The 17222-nt window shown below is 37.9% G+C and overlaps 2 protein-coding genes across 2 annotated transcripts in view; both read left to right on the top strand.

The window, feature by feature from the left end:
- The window catches only part of Gpdh1 (Glycerol-3-phosphate dehydrogenase 1), an 84000-nt gene that overhangs the window by 39501 nt on the left and 27277 nt on the right, over positions 1-17222 (top strand). The window contains exons 3-5 of the mRNA XM_019059552.2: positions 7550-7832; positions 9409-9521; positions 10955-11185. Coding sequence (XP_018915097.1) covers positions 7550-7832; positions 9409-9521; positions 10955-11185 — 627 coding nt within the window. The remainder of the gene's footprint in view (positions 1-7549; positions 7833-9408; positions 9522-10954; positions 11186-17222) is intronic.
- On the top strand, positions 11192-16064 carry LOC109038039 (uncharacterized). Its single transcript, XM_072306325.1, has 3 exons — positions 11192-11934; positions 12532-13184; positions 14313-16064. Exons 2-3 carry the CDS (start codon positions 12860-12862, stop codon positions 15302-15304), a joined length of 1317 nt encoding a protein of 438 aa, XP_072162426.1. The 5' UTR covers positions 11192-11934; positions 12532-12859; the 3' UTR covers positions 15305-16064.

The raw sequence follows: 17222 nt of genomic DNA on the forward strand, positions 1-17222 counted from the left end.
GATGAACCTTTAATCAAAAATGAAAATGCACGTAGTAAAATTAAAAATGCAAAAAAAGAAGAAAACAAAACAAAAAAAAAATAACACGTGGGGCGTCCAATTAGTAATGATCCCCTCTTGCTAAATCTATAAAAATGGACCAATTTTAGAAAACTTAAGCTTAAAATGTTCCTCACTATATATTAAATTCAACAAAACAAACCGCAACGAAATCGAACCATGTGTGGCCGAACGCGAACCATCAGAACGCGCCGAGGTGCGCGCCGTTCCCGCCGGATCGGCAGCCATCGCAGCTAGGTACTTTGTTATTACCTTTTCTGAGGCAATGATTTGGATTTTTCCTGCCAGTGGGCCAAAGCTACATTGATCATAATATCACAGTGAACACATATAACAAGATCACATGAAAGGTTCATTGATATTGATAATAATGCCTTGGTATCATGGGTTCCACAAAGGTAATTTGAAATCGCAGCCCTTATGATGATAAAATGACTTCATCATTACTCTATGCACCTGAGGTATGTATTGGTTCTGTCACAGAACTAATCACCATTGTTAAGTTACGCCACCGCACCGCGACGGTCGTAGTGGGCACGTAGAAGGGAGACCACCTGGGAACACTCCTATGAATGGGTGTCGATCATGGTATTATTACTGTCTGAATGCTGACAGGAGTCATGGCAATTCACACCTTAGCCCAAAGCAAGCCAAAATAGATACTTCAGTCCATGGTAGTAAGCAACTGAACTAATTATTCTAAAAATGTTGAAAACCCACAGCACCTCTAACAGAAACACAGACTTGGGCGTGAACATCCGAGGCCTGTACGGAAAGGTCATGGACATCCGTGGATCCGTAAACTTCACGGATATCCGTGACCAAATTTCCCTACTTTTCATGGACAATCTTAATAGAAATCTAAAGATTTGGAAGACAACTTACAAACTGGAAAAATCAATAATGACAACTCATTCACACCGCTTCCAGTAACCTTCATACTAAAATAAATTCGGTGAATATTTAAAAAAATGCAACCTCCTGCCTTTCACATTTGGCTGCCATCTTTGATTTGGACGACCGCCATTTTCAATTTTAACTACTTTGAGGGGTGTTCCGGAGTCGGGCCATTTTTAACTTTTAGGCAGTTGTTCAGGGGGACCTACTGATGACGATTACATAGGGGAAGTTTGTTACGCAATTTTTCCCGGTCATACCGCACTTCTCCCTTACTATTATAGCACGATCCTGCCTCTCGAGCCGTACACTTTTTGGAGGATTGTGCAAAACAGTTGGAACTTTTTTTGAAACTGAGGAAGTTCTGATGACATTTGCATCCTCAACACTTGCCTACAGTCCATTTATACCCTCTTTCGATTTATTTTCGTGAAAAAAGAGTCTTTTAAACCGCTACTTTGTAAGACCTCGGAAATTCTGAGGACCAAAAAAATAAATACAGAGTTGAGTTTTTCTAGTTCAATGGGCCTGTTGCATGTAAGAGATACAGCTGTGCGAAGAGATTTCTAAGAGGTTAAATGACACGAAAATTACGATGGTCGCATTAAAAAAGTCTGAAATAAACTCCTTACTGCGCAATTTGCGTTGTTAGGAACGCGCTTTTTCAAATTTCCCGCGTCTGGGGGCAGTTTTCTAACGGAAACAATTAACGGCAACTCGCGGCTATTTCCGGTCAACTAAAACTGACAACATAACCTAAAAATTGGAGCTCGTGATTTCGTAAAATTAAATGTAGAAGGATTGCGTTGGATATTTAAAAGTTGATCGATTTGGTTACCGCATAAAGCGTATATGGACCACTATAAGAGATCACGTTGGGTTTGTAAGCAAACTGAAGGAAAAAATAACAGCAACGACAACGACTCGGCATCTTCCGGAAATCACCGAGCCCGCCGTTTGCTCGTTTCCGGTGATTAGAAAACTGCCCCCAGACGCGGGAAATTTGAAAAAGCGCGTTCCTAACAACGCAAATTGCGCAGTAAGGAGTGTATTTCAGACTTTTTTAATGTGATCATCGTAATTTTCGTGTCATTTAACCTCTAAAAAGTCTATTCGCGCAGCTGTATCTCTTGCATGCAACAGGCCCATTTGATTTTTATCGTTTACAAAGACGTCCTCTTAGAGTAAAATTTTATCCTCTACAACTTGAGTTCTTTGGCATTTTTCTCGTAAACGCACGATTTCAGTGTAAAATCGAGTTTTTTGTACGAAATCGAGGTCTAAATCAAAATATCATAATTTCATCACAAAATTGACCTTTGGCACCATTTAAAATGGTTGAAATTGGCCCAAATTTTGGCAAACATGTTTTTTTACCAAACGTCATCGATTGCCGCCTGGGGAGCGGAACATTTCAGACTTTCATTTTTTTTTGACGCACCCTAAGGGGCCCCGAAAAACGTATCAGCACCCACAAGAATTTCCGAGCCAGGCCGACACTACGGTAGCCCCCCACCGCGCCGCCACCTTCTCTCATCGGTTGCAGCTACTGAAAGTGCTGGAACACACTACACAGCCGTAGCCCGTGGTTCCTTTCCATTACGGTGGATCGAAATTTTCGACTTCGAGAGAGAGGAAAGGTTCCATCCCTTTCATCACTTTTTGCAAGCATAGCCGCCGACCGGTGGCGGGTAAAGGAGGCTCCCCATACGACCTCTCCGAACTTTTCCAGAACTTCTCTGGACTTAGGAGGCTGTCACATGGCGACGAGTGGTAACTGTTTCTGGAACTTCGTAGAACTCTCGACTTCCTCAAAGTGATGCGTATGTGAAAGGAGACCATCATTACTCCTGGAACTTACTAGAATTTCTAGAACTTGCAAAAGATGTTACAAAATGACTGGCGATCGTTTTTCTGGAATTTTCTCTAATTTTCTTCTAATGATGCGCAAGTAAATTGAGGCTCCCACTGCATCCCCTCCGAAAATGTCTAGACTTTACGTGAAATTTTGGGAGAGTGTCGTAAGGCAACGAGTGGTAAATGTCTCTGTAACTTTCTCGAATTTACCCGATGTGTCAGTAAAAGCAGTCCACAATCACTCGTGGAGCAAGTGAAGGGAGCTCAAGGGGTTTCGACTTCCGACTAGTATAGTAACTAAAAGGAAGTGAGTGGTAAAATTAGTAAAGGAAGGAGGGGTTAAGAATCCGTGTGATAAAACGGCACGCAATGTGCGTTGACCGTACGATACGGGGAGACGCGGAGGGCTCTACTCATTTCTATGAGTAAACCGGTACTAACAGGGTCTCGTTGCATAAGAGCCGCTCCTGAAAATCGCAAAATCCCTTTCTCTCCAGCTCTAAAATCTCATTCTGGGGCCTTTATCAACAAGTAATTTTCTCGAGCCCCCAGAACTGCGCCCCTCAAGCCTTTCATGACGTTAGTGAGGCTTCTGACAACACCAAAAAGGTGTCTACTGGTACTGAGCGGCTACTCAAATACGATTGCTTCTTTCCTATGGGGAGGGCCTCACCTATCTGGGGAGCAAATTCCCCTCGAGAGTGTTAGGACCCTCCTACAGCCCCGCCTGTGAAGTGGCCCTGATTTCCCGCTCCTCGAGGATGGGGCACCGAGGGTTGGGAGGGGCAACTCGAGAATTTCCTATGGGAACCTCTGTCGTGTGTTACATTATTGTCTGTCCAAGGAGGGTCATCCTGAGAATACCTACTTAAGTTGAAATAATTCAAACCCTCTAAACTATTACAAGCAGTCACAATCAATTACTTTAAGTCGGTTTGTTAGTCAGTCAGTCAGTCTGTCAATCAGCATTTGGTCAATGTATCCCCTTTCAGGATTAAGATGAAGCAATTTCCTACCAAGAAGCACTTTCTTTCGAGGCAAAAGTATGGAAAATTATTAGAAATTGAAAAAACTCTAATCCATTAAAAACATACATTAAATTTTTGTCAGCATGTTGGGTCGACTTTTTTTGTAAAACCAAGTCAGGATTAAAAATATTTTATACGCCTCGGTGAAAAAGGGGGAGGTTTAGAGCTATTTCCATCTTGTCAGCACGGTATCACATCCAGTAACAATAAAGTTTTCGAAGGACCAGAGGCATCCTTCCTGGGAAACCCCGTGATTTAGCCGGAAATGTCCTTAAAACAAATTGGTTCCGTTTGAAGCATCAAATGTATTCTAAGGAAGGCTATTTTAAAATAATAATCGTAAATAGACACAGATGCTACCAAAAAGGAGGAAATGAATAGAATAAATAAAAAGATGAGAATAAAACTTGAGCAGATCTGCTTTTTCGAATTTCTTACTTTCAGTTCATATATTTTAGGAGCTTTTAAGGAGAAATTCATTATTCAAATTTCACTTTTTTTCTCAAGCAGGTATTTTGCCTTACGCAAGGCAGTTCTTGACCCCCTTCCCCTCCTACCTCTCCAGCAAGGCGCCTCTTAACCCCCCCCCCCCCCCCGCCCCCTGATGCTTCCCTAAATACAGGGTGTCCGGAAGTTAACGTACTTAACTTTCAGTATCGATTTTTCGGCTCAAAATATGACTTTTTTTCCTATACACATATGCCCGAAAACGCTTCATAAGTGAGCTATGCGCTTACAGTTGAGGCCAAAAAGAAACGGGCCTCTGAATTTCGAAAAAATCGTGTACTTTTACATTACTTTTCAGCCTCCTGTGAAAATCACTAAAAAAGAATTTTAGAAAATACTTTGGTTAGTTGTGTTGAACATACCCCTACAAATGTGTTGCATATCACCGAACTTCCCTCTTATGGTAGCACAGTCGAATTAAACTGATCGACGAGTAGCGCGCACAAATCTATACTTTTACTTTTTTTATACTATACAGCTACAAGCAAAATCTTGGAGGCACTATTTCTGACGAACTACTGGACCGATAAGGATGATCCTTACATGTATGTTATTAGCTGTAGATAAGCAAAAAATTATGAAACCGCGAACTTTTAATGTTATAGAGCTTTTAAAGCTCACGGGACTTATGTCCAATGTTAATAGCGTGAGAGATATGTCGTTTCCGCTAGAAACGTCTAGGTGTGGGATTTTACCCGAGTGACTCGAATAAACAATAGAACAATGCTATAACCCTCGTGCAGGGCTAATGGGGATATCCCAACCTGAGCTGCCGGGCTTAAGGTTTTTACTCAATTTCTCCTCATTCCTCCAGCTTCGATTGTGGCATTGGTCAATACTTGATTGCCGAATTTCTATTAATATTAACAGCAGATACAAAGTGAGAAGGCAAGTGCTGCGTCGCGTCGGGGCGGACCAAATGTTGATAACTCTTAATGGTCGTAATCCGATTTTTTTTTTTTTAATTAACCATTTGAAAATAACATAATAAATGGAAATTCCTGCAGGAAGTGGAATGCGTTTACAAAACCGCACCAAGTCGCATTTTCCAAAAAATTGAGTTAGGAGTAGTTTTCAGCTCAACTAACTCTTCACTTTTCCCTTCTTTCGAGTTCATCTACATGCGACTTGATACGTTTCTATTAAACGTAGCCCAATTAAAACCCCTTTCCTTTCTCAAAGGAAAAGAAGAAAAGTAAAGTTGAATTCAATGTATGGATGTGAAAAAATGTCAAAAAATAAATTTTTTGAAAGTGCAGCGCATAGTCTTTGTCAAAATATAAAAATGCATGAAGACTGGATTCGCCGAAAAACATGTGCTGGATTCCACAATCTTAGCGATATATTGCATAACATGAGAGCTTTTTTTGCATACCGATTGCTGAAAACCACGTACCTTGCTCACGGTGTTTCAAGATTTTCGCATCTAATTTAAGATTTCGAAGGGAAAAGCGCAATTTTATCCCTTTAAATTTTCACAGAATACTTTTCGAGCAGAAGTGAAATTACTGTCGTCTTCAAATCATTTTGTACGTTGATTAGTTTTCCAAAAAAAAAAAAAAAAAAAAAAAAAAAAAAAAAAAAAAAAGTATGACGAGAAGTATACGACGTCGCAAATTGAGATACATGTTTCCCGAGTTTAGCCATCAATATAATGCCTCTATTAATACCAAAGCGTGTACATCCAGCTATTCTTCATCATTCACAAATCTGAGTGTTATGTTAAACATTTTAAAATCGATGCAGCTCAAACATAAAATGATGTATTAAAACGGAAGAACATTTTTTGCCTATACATATGCGTATAGGGCCTGCGAAGCGCCCTCTAGGGGGTTGGGCCGTTAGCGGCCAGGGGGCAGAGCCCCCAGTATATCAAAATAATCGCTGAGAAATAAGTAACTTGGTGGTCTCATCGCGGGAGATTGAGCCACTCGTAAAATAGCACATAGATGTTTTTTAAGGTAAAAAACAGTGCAGATTCCGAATATCCCATGAGTTTTCCGGGGAAAAAAATAAAAAATTTAAATTGAGGTTTTGGCTAGGTTTTTTGGTCAAATACCACAGTGTGCGCTGACCGGATTCCGGTTGCGCTACTAACACGCTTTTTGGTAGAAGCATTTTTCTCTAGAGTCTAAATGTGATGGTCGTGGGTAATCTTTTCCGAACGCTCTTATCCGCTTGTGAACGAATTATACTGCGGATTATCTATCTTCTATTTATATTTTTTGACAATGGAGAAACGTGTTTAAATATTTAATGATCTGTTAGTTCTCGAATAACGTTTTACTCTTTGAGTTGTAACAGTGCAAGCTAGGAGCCATAGTGTCGGGATGCGTGACGGTCGTGAGTTTGAGACCATTCAAACGGTAAAAAATTAGGTACAAAAAACATGAATATTAGGAAATTTTTTAACGTACGTTTTTAGAAAACAGTGTTTTCTTCATATTTAGGCCAAAAAATAGGAGAAGAACATATTTACATGCAATTACAAGACCAGGGACAAGAATTACCCCTATTTCAAATTTTCGCTCACTCAATGTCAAATCTTGAAATTAATTTTGATTTCCCTTCTGAAAAATGAAAGGGTGTCCGGTTTGTCTCTGCTAAAATTATAATTATTCATACTAGGACTAAGGGAGATAAAATTATCGAAATGGACTTGTGCTTTTGAATCTTATTCATCGTAAGAAAATTCATTTGTTCTGTTATCATAATCACAGTTATTAAGATTATTTTCAAATTATTTTACCGGGGGAGGGGGGTGGGGTGGAGAAGCCCTCTGGCGCGAAGACACGCGCCCTGAACAGCTTGTATGTACTTACTACTGTCCAAATGATGGCACGCTCCAGTAACAAGTTCTGTGATGAAATCATTTTTGCCTTGAGAGTCTCCAAAATGTATACATTATAGTGATCAAATGTCCAACCATACTTAGAAAAATGGCGCGCGAAGCGAGTGACCGTGGGCCCAGGGGGCGTAGCCCCTTGGGTTGCCCTGACGGACGCGCGAAATGCGCCCAGAACGGCTAGTAAAAAAATGAGATACTTCCTGCAATCAAACTATAAAAATACAACGTAAGTGTTTCTTCCTGTGTTATTATGATAAATATCAAATGCTTGTTTTTGTAACCTGTGTTTTTACTTATATTTAAATTACTTAACTGCTTAAATTACTCGTATTTTATTTTGTAAATCGCCTAGGTTGCTGTGCCAGATCCTATTGAGACAGCCAAAGAAGCAGACATTCTTGTGTTTGTTTTACCTCATCAATTTATCCCTCGCCTTTGCCAGAGCCTTCTGGGGAAAATCAAACCAAACGCTGTTGGTCTGTCTTTAATCAAAGGTTTCGATAAAGCAGAAGGAGGTGGTATTGAACTGATCTCCCACATAATCACCAAACATCTTGGAATCCCAGTTACAGTGTTGATGGGGGCCAATTTAGCAGGAGAAGTAGCAGAGGAAAAGTTCTGTGAAACAACCATTGGTAATAATTCTGTTCTTTGGAAGTTATTTTTTGTAGGCAAGAAATAAATAATAAATGTTGAGAAAGGCATTAGTGATGAAACTATGGAGCCCCATTGCTCAGTTTGTATCAACGCAGATTTCTTGTCGAATGTTTTTTTTTGAAGGACGACCATTGAGTGTTAAGATGGAAAATTTTAAGTAATTTTCCCTCGCCTCCTTAAAAAATTATCTCTGAAAATGTTGTTGAGTATCGTCGAATAATCTATAAAGAGTAGTTCTAGAAAGTACTTTATGAGAATGCGTTTTGAAACTCTTCAATTTTAATACGGTTTCGTTGTCTAACTGTATGAACATGCATTTAAGCTGAAGGAAAAGCAACAACTGTCAAAAAGGTCATGTGTTAAATTACAAGACAGGCTGATCATTGAACTTAAGTCCTTTTATGTTTAAAATCTCTCTATATAGTTGCTCAAACGCAGGCAATAAGACCAGTAAATTTCTCCAAGCTCCGACTAAAGACCTCACCAAGGCATCCTGAAAACAAATGATTTTTTTATCAATTTTTTCCCCCTTTTTACACAGGAGATACCTTTTGCTATTATGACTGATTTAAGCTGCACTGTTAAAGACAATCAATTTTCAGGCTTGATATCTCAGGTATCAAGTCGTCGTATTGTGTAGCCTTTTTCCAAAACAATTTAAGGAAAATATCCAATGGGCCTGTTGCACCCATTTTTTTTATTGCTTTAATCGAAAGATTTAAGGCTCCTGATGTCACAGGCATTTTCCCGGAGTTTTTTGATAACCGGAAACCCCCAAAAAATCAACTTAAAAACGCCTCAGAATTTGGATTTTCAAAACTGTCGTTTCGGGTCCGCCATTCTTGTGACGTGAAATGATATGACAGACCTGGTTTCTTCATCACTTACAATGTATTTTCTCGTAAGGAAATGGCAGCCGATTTTCAAATGCAAATATCGAGTCAATCGATAATTTTTTGATCAAAGTGGAAATCAGAAATGGATTCCTCGTACGTTTAAATGGTTAAAACCTTCATTAGATAAATAAGAACCGACGGGATAAACTCTATTTTTAAGGAAGACTGTAGTCAATGGGCGATTGTTTACATCTGCTTAGTGATAACAGACATGGACATTACCTCAATATTTAGCCATTTTCATGAGTTTTTACTTTTTTGTCACTATTTGAAGGTAAGTTTATTTTGTAAATCAATTGTTTAGTGCCTTAGGATCATGTTAAAAGCTGTAAAGGTATACTTTGTTACTTATTAATTCAGAACACACTCTGGCAGTCCAACGCTCAAACCTGGATGTAGCGAGTCAGTTGCTATTTCTTACTATTTCACCCTTTAATGCTTCACTGAAGACACCAAAATGACAAGATGGATAAGGTTTTGCTTCTCAGTAATTCGGAAACCAATTTCATACATTTTGATCCTTTGAGTAATTTTTCATCATAAGTTCCGTTTAATTCTTGATTCTGTAGCCAAATCGACCAACGAACACTAATAAACAAACACAAATTTCTGGCGAGGTTCTTTCCATAATTTATTTTTATTTCTATTTTCCTCACAGGTTGTAAAGACAAAGAGCTTGGACCCATTCTACGAGATCTAATTCAGACTGACTACTTCAGAGTGAGTGTTGTAGATGACACTGATACTGTTGAAATTTGTGGTGCTTTAAAGGTATGTTCTTATTTTGTTTTGTCATTGAATTCCTATGAATCCTATCACTAGGCCTGTTAAACTTTGGCTTTCTAATTCTGCTCCATGCTTCAGGCACCGACGCTCAAGATGACCTTCAAGCAGATCAGACTGATTTCTTGGTGAGAGGGGAAGGACTCCTTCCGTAGCTGTGTTGGGGCACACAGTGTATCCAACTCCCTATCTAGCTGCTTAAATTTGGTCTATTCTAAGACTCACATTATAAATAATTTAATTATTATGCAATTTATCTCTTTCACAATTACTATTTTAATATTCTTATTGACTAAAATAATACATTTAGAAAACCACACTATTTTATATTTTATAATTTGAATAATTACAACCCTTAAAGGTCTGAATACATTTAGAAAACCGCACTTTTTTATATTTTATAATTTGAATAATTACAACCCTTGAAGGTCTGCAAATGGGATTTTTTTCTTTGCTGAGATAGTTTACCAGATATCCTTTGACGATTCATCCAGTTAGAATCTCACCAAAAGAAACATTCTGATGGGTAAAAATATGATAATTGCAACCGAAAAACACACTATTTTAATTTTGTCGTCAGTAGTAGTGGAAATGTTTTGTTTCCTGGTTGAGCCCTAGAAGGTTACGATTTTCAGCGTTGAGAATCAGACAAAATCTCTGTGTGACCAATGCGCCCCTCGGAGTTCTAGGCCGTCAGGGTGTGACGGGGAATTGGTAGCTTAATGTTTATAGAAACATGAAAATAGACAACTTTCACCTACAAACTGAGAGTTACGATTTGTTTTAAGAATGATCATGCCACTTGCCAAATTTTTTAATTTTTTGTGTGGGTTCTTAGGGATACCAGTAGGGCTGTTCTATCGGTTGTCGGTAAGCTACCGAAACAGTTCCGTTAAGAAAAAGTTACGATAAGAGCGCTCCTGCCGATAGCGATCAGAGTTTTTGGAGCTGGCAAAAACAAGCTGTTGCCATGTGTACATCTATTTCATGCGCCGCCGTGCCAGGCGATCTGATAAACCGACACTCGGGGCAACAATGCATTGAGTGCGAGCTCTCAAAAATCCGATAAAGCCGGCTGTTGTCGATATCATCGCCACTGTCGGTATTGCCGCCAGTTTCAATAAGAGACGATATAGAAAGAGTTCCGGCAAGAATTCGTTTGAACACCCCTAGATACCAGTTAATTTCTTTTTATTGATATATTTTTTTCATGTCCACCTCATAATTGTATCTTATTTCAATCCTGAAATTAATGATATTTATAGTTTTTTTTTTAATTTATGGGCTCTACATATAACCAAGACAAAGACATTGGTTGGTCGAGTAACGTTTACAATGTTTGCAAGCTTTAAAACTAATTTTTTAAGTATTGAATCCATTTCCCTATTCTTTCATTATGATTTCATGTCTTTTTCTTGCAGAATGTTGTTGCCTGTGCAGCTGGTTTTGTTGATGGTCTGGGCCTGGGGGATAATACCAAAGCAGCAATCATTAGATTAGGTTTAATGGAGATGATCAAATTTGTAGACATATTTTACCCTGGAGCTAGACTGGGCACCTTTTTTGAAAGTTGTGGGGTAGCAGATCTTATCACAACTTGCTATGGTGGTCGCAACCGAAAGGTGTCCGAAGCTTTTGTTAAAACAGGCAAGGTAAGATGTTTTCCTCTAAAATTTGAATTTTCTCTGGCCAGATAAGTATGAAAGCAACCTCAAGTTTGGTGCAAGTATGTGCAGCTATAATGTGGCTGCTGTACCTTTTTTAGCTGTTCACTTCTTCTTTTCTTGGTCGTCTAACTGACCAAATAACAATTTTTAAATTCCTTGTAATATTTTAATTGATCCTCATGAGACTGTAAGTGTGAGACTCATGTTTATTTATGTAATGAGCTTGTTAACCTATTTCTAATTCTTGCATTTTTGAAAACTACATTGTCCTCTGATCACGCAGGAATTTTTTCAGATTTTTCCGAGCAGTTTTTCCCTCCGAAAACGACTTATGAAGTTCGAAATTTTAAAATGCCGCGTTCGCCCGCGTTTTAGCGGCATTCCAAAATGGCGCCGGAATTACCCCCTGAGATTTGACCACACATCGTCGAGGCATTGTAAAAAGGCTACCTCTGCTCTACCGTTCAACCGATTGTCCCTTGAGGTTATGAGGTAGCTGATAAGGCAATCATTTTGCATTTTTGTGCGTGTTTGCAAATCGTCAAGTGAAGTGTTTTTAAATTGTTGACTGTAAGAAGTGTTACGTGTTCTTAAATCATAGGTAAAAAAGTTGACAGTGATTTCGAAAAGGGCACAGATCAAAATCTGCCAAAAGTTGATTCTATCATGCTTGCCCAGTTCTTCTCCACACCATCGTTTTTGTCCCCTGAAATGAGGAATTGGAAAACTGTTAGGTAAGTTCGGACCTACTATATTTCAACATGGAAAATATTCCACGTCGAGTATTGTGGAACCTCAATCTGAATGCAAGAATACATCAACTTTTGACACTTGTTAACATTGCTTCAAGATGGTTCTTTTTTGATACGTCCTCAGTGTTCTTCAAGTGCCGTGACACCGCATCCGTAGCTCCAAATTCTTCAACATTTAGTACACATTAGTTGAGGTGTCAACATTTATCTATCAACAGAGACTTTATTATGCAATACGTCTGCCAGCCAACATTTACCATTGAACTATGGTAAGAGTCCACACCAAATTAGTTTGTGCACTTTTAGACTGTGACAGAAGATTGTTTGACGTAATTTCTTCTTGTTAGGTTAATTGAAGAATCTGGATGGTAGATCTCCTTTCACAGGCTACAAATGCACAAACTTAGTTGGCAACAACTCCACTTGAAGAATGTCTGATCACGAAAAGAGAGAAACCCTCTCAATCAAGAAGAAAAATTTATCATCAGCCTCCTCTGTGTTGTCAGCCTCCATCAGCGCATGGCTTAGTCATTTTTAAGCTCATGTCTCCTGCTAAATTACAAAATTTTATTATTACAGGTATTGAACCTGAGACTCACAGCCAATGATTGTTGCGACAAATGTTCCTGTCAAGTAGTATGGGATAGATGTAAATTCTCTATGTACAGCTATCTTGATGAGGACACTTTAGCATCAAACTCTGGGAAACATCTACTATTCATGATTTGGTAAACTTTTTGCAAAGCTGCCTCCTTATAAGCCAGCTGATTTTGACAATTCAACTGGAATGGGTCAAGTGAGTTCTCTCTTTCACTATTTTAGATGTTACCGATGTCATCAGCAAGGTTATCAGCATTTCCTGTCAGGTCTGTAACTTATTGTAAGTACCGAAACACACTGAAAAGTTATGAACATTATCGTTATAAGAAAATTCAGACACCATCAACTTTATGTATTCCATAACGCCTCAGTTATCCCATCAATTTGTTCATCTTTTCCTCCCAGATCTGCCAGAGATTCCTATTCTAATAAAGCTATTGGCTATGTGCAAGTCAAGAGAGAAATCCCCACAGACACCAATGACAAAACCATTCCCTGGCTCTGCCATGTCAAAGCCGATATGACACCTGAACACAAGGTGCGAATCAAACCCTACCCTGTGCACTGTCTCATTGATGAGAGGAGAATGAATATCCTGAAGACAATTTGTGAAGATTGCCCCGCTAGTGAAGGTAAACTAACAAGGCCTCTTGCCAAAGTTAGGATTTTTTTTTTTTTTTTTTTTTTTTTTACTGCATGAGGTAAGAACACTCCTGTAGGTAAGCTGTTGAATGGAACAAATGAAAACGGCTGTTTAGTGCAGTCACATGTTTGAATTACATACCCTCAGCAAAACCTCAAGAATCTATAGGAGTCAGGACTTAAAGAACTATATGTCATTTTCAACAAGAATGTATGTTTTGGCTCCCAGATTATTCATTGAAACTTCTTTGATTTTGTATCAATTTACCCTGAGCATTAAAATCTTATGTTGCATACTTGGACCGCGTTAAACAGAAAGGAACCAAGCCACATCAGCTATTGCCAAATTTAACAGGGAAATTACATTTTTTACGAGAGAATGTCTATGCAGATTTCTTCGTAAATTTCAAGGAATTTGCTTCGTATTATGGCGAAAATTCACTGAAATTTGCCAAAGAAAATCCGCACAACCGTTTTTGTGTAAAAAATTAAATTGCCCGATCAAATTTGGCAATAGCTGATGTGACTTGGTTCCTTTCTGTTTAAAGCGGTCCATTTATTGATTAAGGTCCATCCATAAACTATCTACAGACTGTCAATAACAGCCTTGACATAGGGATTGAAGTGGGTCATTAAATTGACCATAATATGTTAACAGAAAAGGAAGAGGGACCTAAAAGAATACCACGCAGACAGATGGTCCAAGAAGAATCCCTTATCTTGATAGCTTCAGTGAATTTTTTTTTTTTTTTTTTTTTTTTTTTGGTGGACAATTTTTCTATGAAAATATTTTCAACAAAAAGCTATGTTCACAATTTGACGCATTCATACTATAGAAACTAAGTAAAAATGAATTACTGTATGTAGAAAACAAGCATCTGGGCTGTGCACACATATTTATTTTTGATTTAATTCATTCATATATAATCTGTTTTGGTATAGGTATGTACGTCCAATCAGAATATGATGAGTTATTCCTTCAAAATCTGGAAACGTTTCAATAAAATTGTCAAATAATCACGATAAAAAGGATCTGTGCATTTCAGCATGAAAATCAGTGAAGGGCTTGATTTCACTTAGCAAGCATTTATTTTATTTCCCCTTTTACTCTATTTTAGATGGATGCAAACATGTGGTAGCGTTTGTTTGCTGGTTGCATCGACAAAGCGAGACTCCGGCAAGAACATCAGTGGAGTGCTACTGGAGAAATTCAACTTTGTCTAAAGTTGGCGGCTCCATGAAAGCATTGAGAATTGAGGAAATTCATCCACCCTCAACTGTGACGCTGTCGGAGGAAGTGAAAAAAGAATTTTTCAACGCCTCGATTGAAGCTTTGAGGAAATGTAGCCCCTCAATTTTAAGAAGTCACTGTGAAGAGCAATCGACATATGCCTTGTTTCACTTCATGCTGAAGTATGTGCAGACTCCAGAGCCTCACAGCCCTGACGGTTTCATTGAATTTTGTGAAAATTCAATGACCGATGCTGAATGTGAGGCTTTGGTGGCTGCATCTGCTGGGCAGTCGAAATCAAGCCTCTGGTTTGAAGTGAGACAAGGTAGAGTCACAGGCTCAAATATTCACCAAGCTTCGAGAAGTTCTGGAGGCATCAGCCTTGTAAATTTGATTCTAGGCGCGGTCCCTTTCAAGGAAACCAAGGCCATGAAAAGGGGCAGTGACCTAGAACCAATAGTTTTGAACGCCGTTCAAAAAAGATTTAAAAATGAAAAAATGAGTAGAGGAGGAGTGATTTTAAAGAGGAAGCACCCAATATTTGGTGCTTCTCCAGATGCCTATTTAGGAAAGTACATTGTCGAAGTAAAGTGTCCTATGTCCAAAAAAACTTATAAAAGGTACTTTGATAAGTCCGGAGAAAAACCAGCCAAGAAATTTAGGGGTCAGATGCAGTTGCAAATGTTCATGTCAGATTATAGGGAAACATTGTTCTGTGTGGCTGACCCCTCCTTCAGTAAAAGTAATAATAGTCCTCGACTTGTGAAAATTGTGAGGGAACAATTTGATCCAATTTTTTGTGACAACATGATGTCTCTGGCCAGAAAATTTTGGGATGCTCACATTTACCCAAGACTGTATGCTGCAGTAAAAATGTGAAGTAGGTAGTCCAAGTTATTTCTGGTTGACAGTTTTTTTAATTGCTCTTTTCTTGACTACCACCAACGAATGGTACATGTTCCGTTTTGACAAGTGGGATCAAAATGTACCAGGTGTATTTCTGTATTAGTACAGATGAGTGCAGACAACGTAAGGTATTAGGTGTTCCATCACATGCTTATTCCTTGTAAGCTCATGTTCCATATTTTAGTCATAAACAGAAAATGAGTTTTTTCTGGACTCCTTATCGCAAACTTCCTGCTCACCAAATAATCAGAATTCACTAAAGCAGCTAACTACATTGCGATCAGTATATTTTGCTATTAAATTATTTTCTCAGCATATCAATATTTTCTTCTTATCAATTTTTGAAGTGCAACATGGCAAAGGAGGTAGGCAATGGATTTGAAAGAAAGATAAAGTTATTTGCAGGTTGGTTTTCAATTGTAATGATTTTTTCAGGAACAGGAAGTTTGAATTTTCTGATTTTAATTTAAACTAAAGATGATATTTCTGTATTAAATTATTTACATTCATTTGAACTTTTTAGGCACGTGAAACTTCAATGAGGAAGTTACATTCCTCTGACCTAATTTTTATCTCATATAGAAGTCCGCTGTAAGTCTAAAAAGTTCCTGCAATTTTCATAGTAAAGTCTCCTTCATTTTAGGAAGTTACTGAGTTTTTAAAAAAATTGGTTTCTAGGATAACAAAAATATGACGGATGAATTGCAATTTTTTTATTGGCAAGATACGCATATTTGCCCTCAAAGGGCGGGTGTACAGAATATTTCTGAAAGAAATTAAAGGAGAGTTTAAAAGCTTCTTTATGGAGAAACTTTTTCATCTTACTCGAGAGGCCTTGAATTTTCAAAAATTGAGAGAGCAAATATGTAGCATAAATATCAATGCAAAATTAAAAAATGACAATCACAGTAACAATTTCATAACTGAAGTTTCTTACCTCTTACGAGATCATTTTAGACATACACAATTTGTTGAAAAAAATTGGTTCCATTTTAAAAGAAAACTTATGCTGCTTTGCTAGCAGGAAATGTTTGCATCACACACTAAAACAGATATTGACTAGACAAAATTGAAAACAAGTGAAACGGTAAAACTATTGTACATTAAATATAATGCAAGGATGCAACTTCTTAAAAAGAATTAAAATGGATATTACAACACTCATTTTATTCAAGGATGCAACCTCTTCAACAAAATGAAAATGGATATTTTCTGACGCTCATTTTATTGATGAAACTTAAAATTCCATCAACCATCTGTTTACTATAAACCTTCTAAAAATTGAAAGTACTTTGTAAGTCAAAATTAAAATATTATATGGCTTCAATGTGGTTCCTTCATCATATAAATACAATATTAATCTATCTTTTTACATGAAATATGCCATTTAAGCCGACACATTGTACATGATGATATTTCTGACCAGACAGTCTTAAAGACTATGCATGTTTAAAAAATTGCTGACAGCTTTGAGAAATTTTGTTTTTAACTACAATTAAACTAGCGCCTGATTTAGAGGGAAAAAATGAAACACCAAATTGAAAATTTTGAGTGAAAGTAAACTGACTGTAAATTGTGTCTGACAGAACTTGCAATGCTTGGCTCAAAAAGGAGGCTGAATCGGTCTTAAAACTGCAAGTTTTACAAATGAGACCAGTTCAACTTAGGACTGTAAATAATTCGGTGACTGAAAACTTATACTTCCAATTAGAACGAACCCTTAAATGATCTTGCAGATATTTTTGAAGTTTCAGCAAAAGTTCTGATGCGACAAGATAAAAACACTAAAAATGTGGCGTGAATACTGTGAACAACAAGATTGTAGAAAAGTGCTTGGTCCATGCTCTTCTGCAAGGAATTTGATGTCAATAAATCCAAAAATTAGCATTGA

The sequence above is a fragment of the Bemisia tabaci genome, chromosome 1 (genome assembly GCF_918797505.1).
Source record: "Bemisia tabaci chromosome 1, PGI_BMITA_v3".
NCBI classification, from domain to species: Eukaryota; Metazoa; Arthropoda; class Insecta; order Hemiptera; family Aleyrodidae; genus Bemisia; species Bemisia tabaci.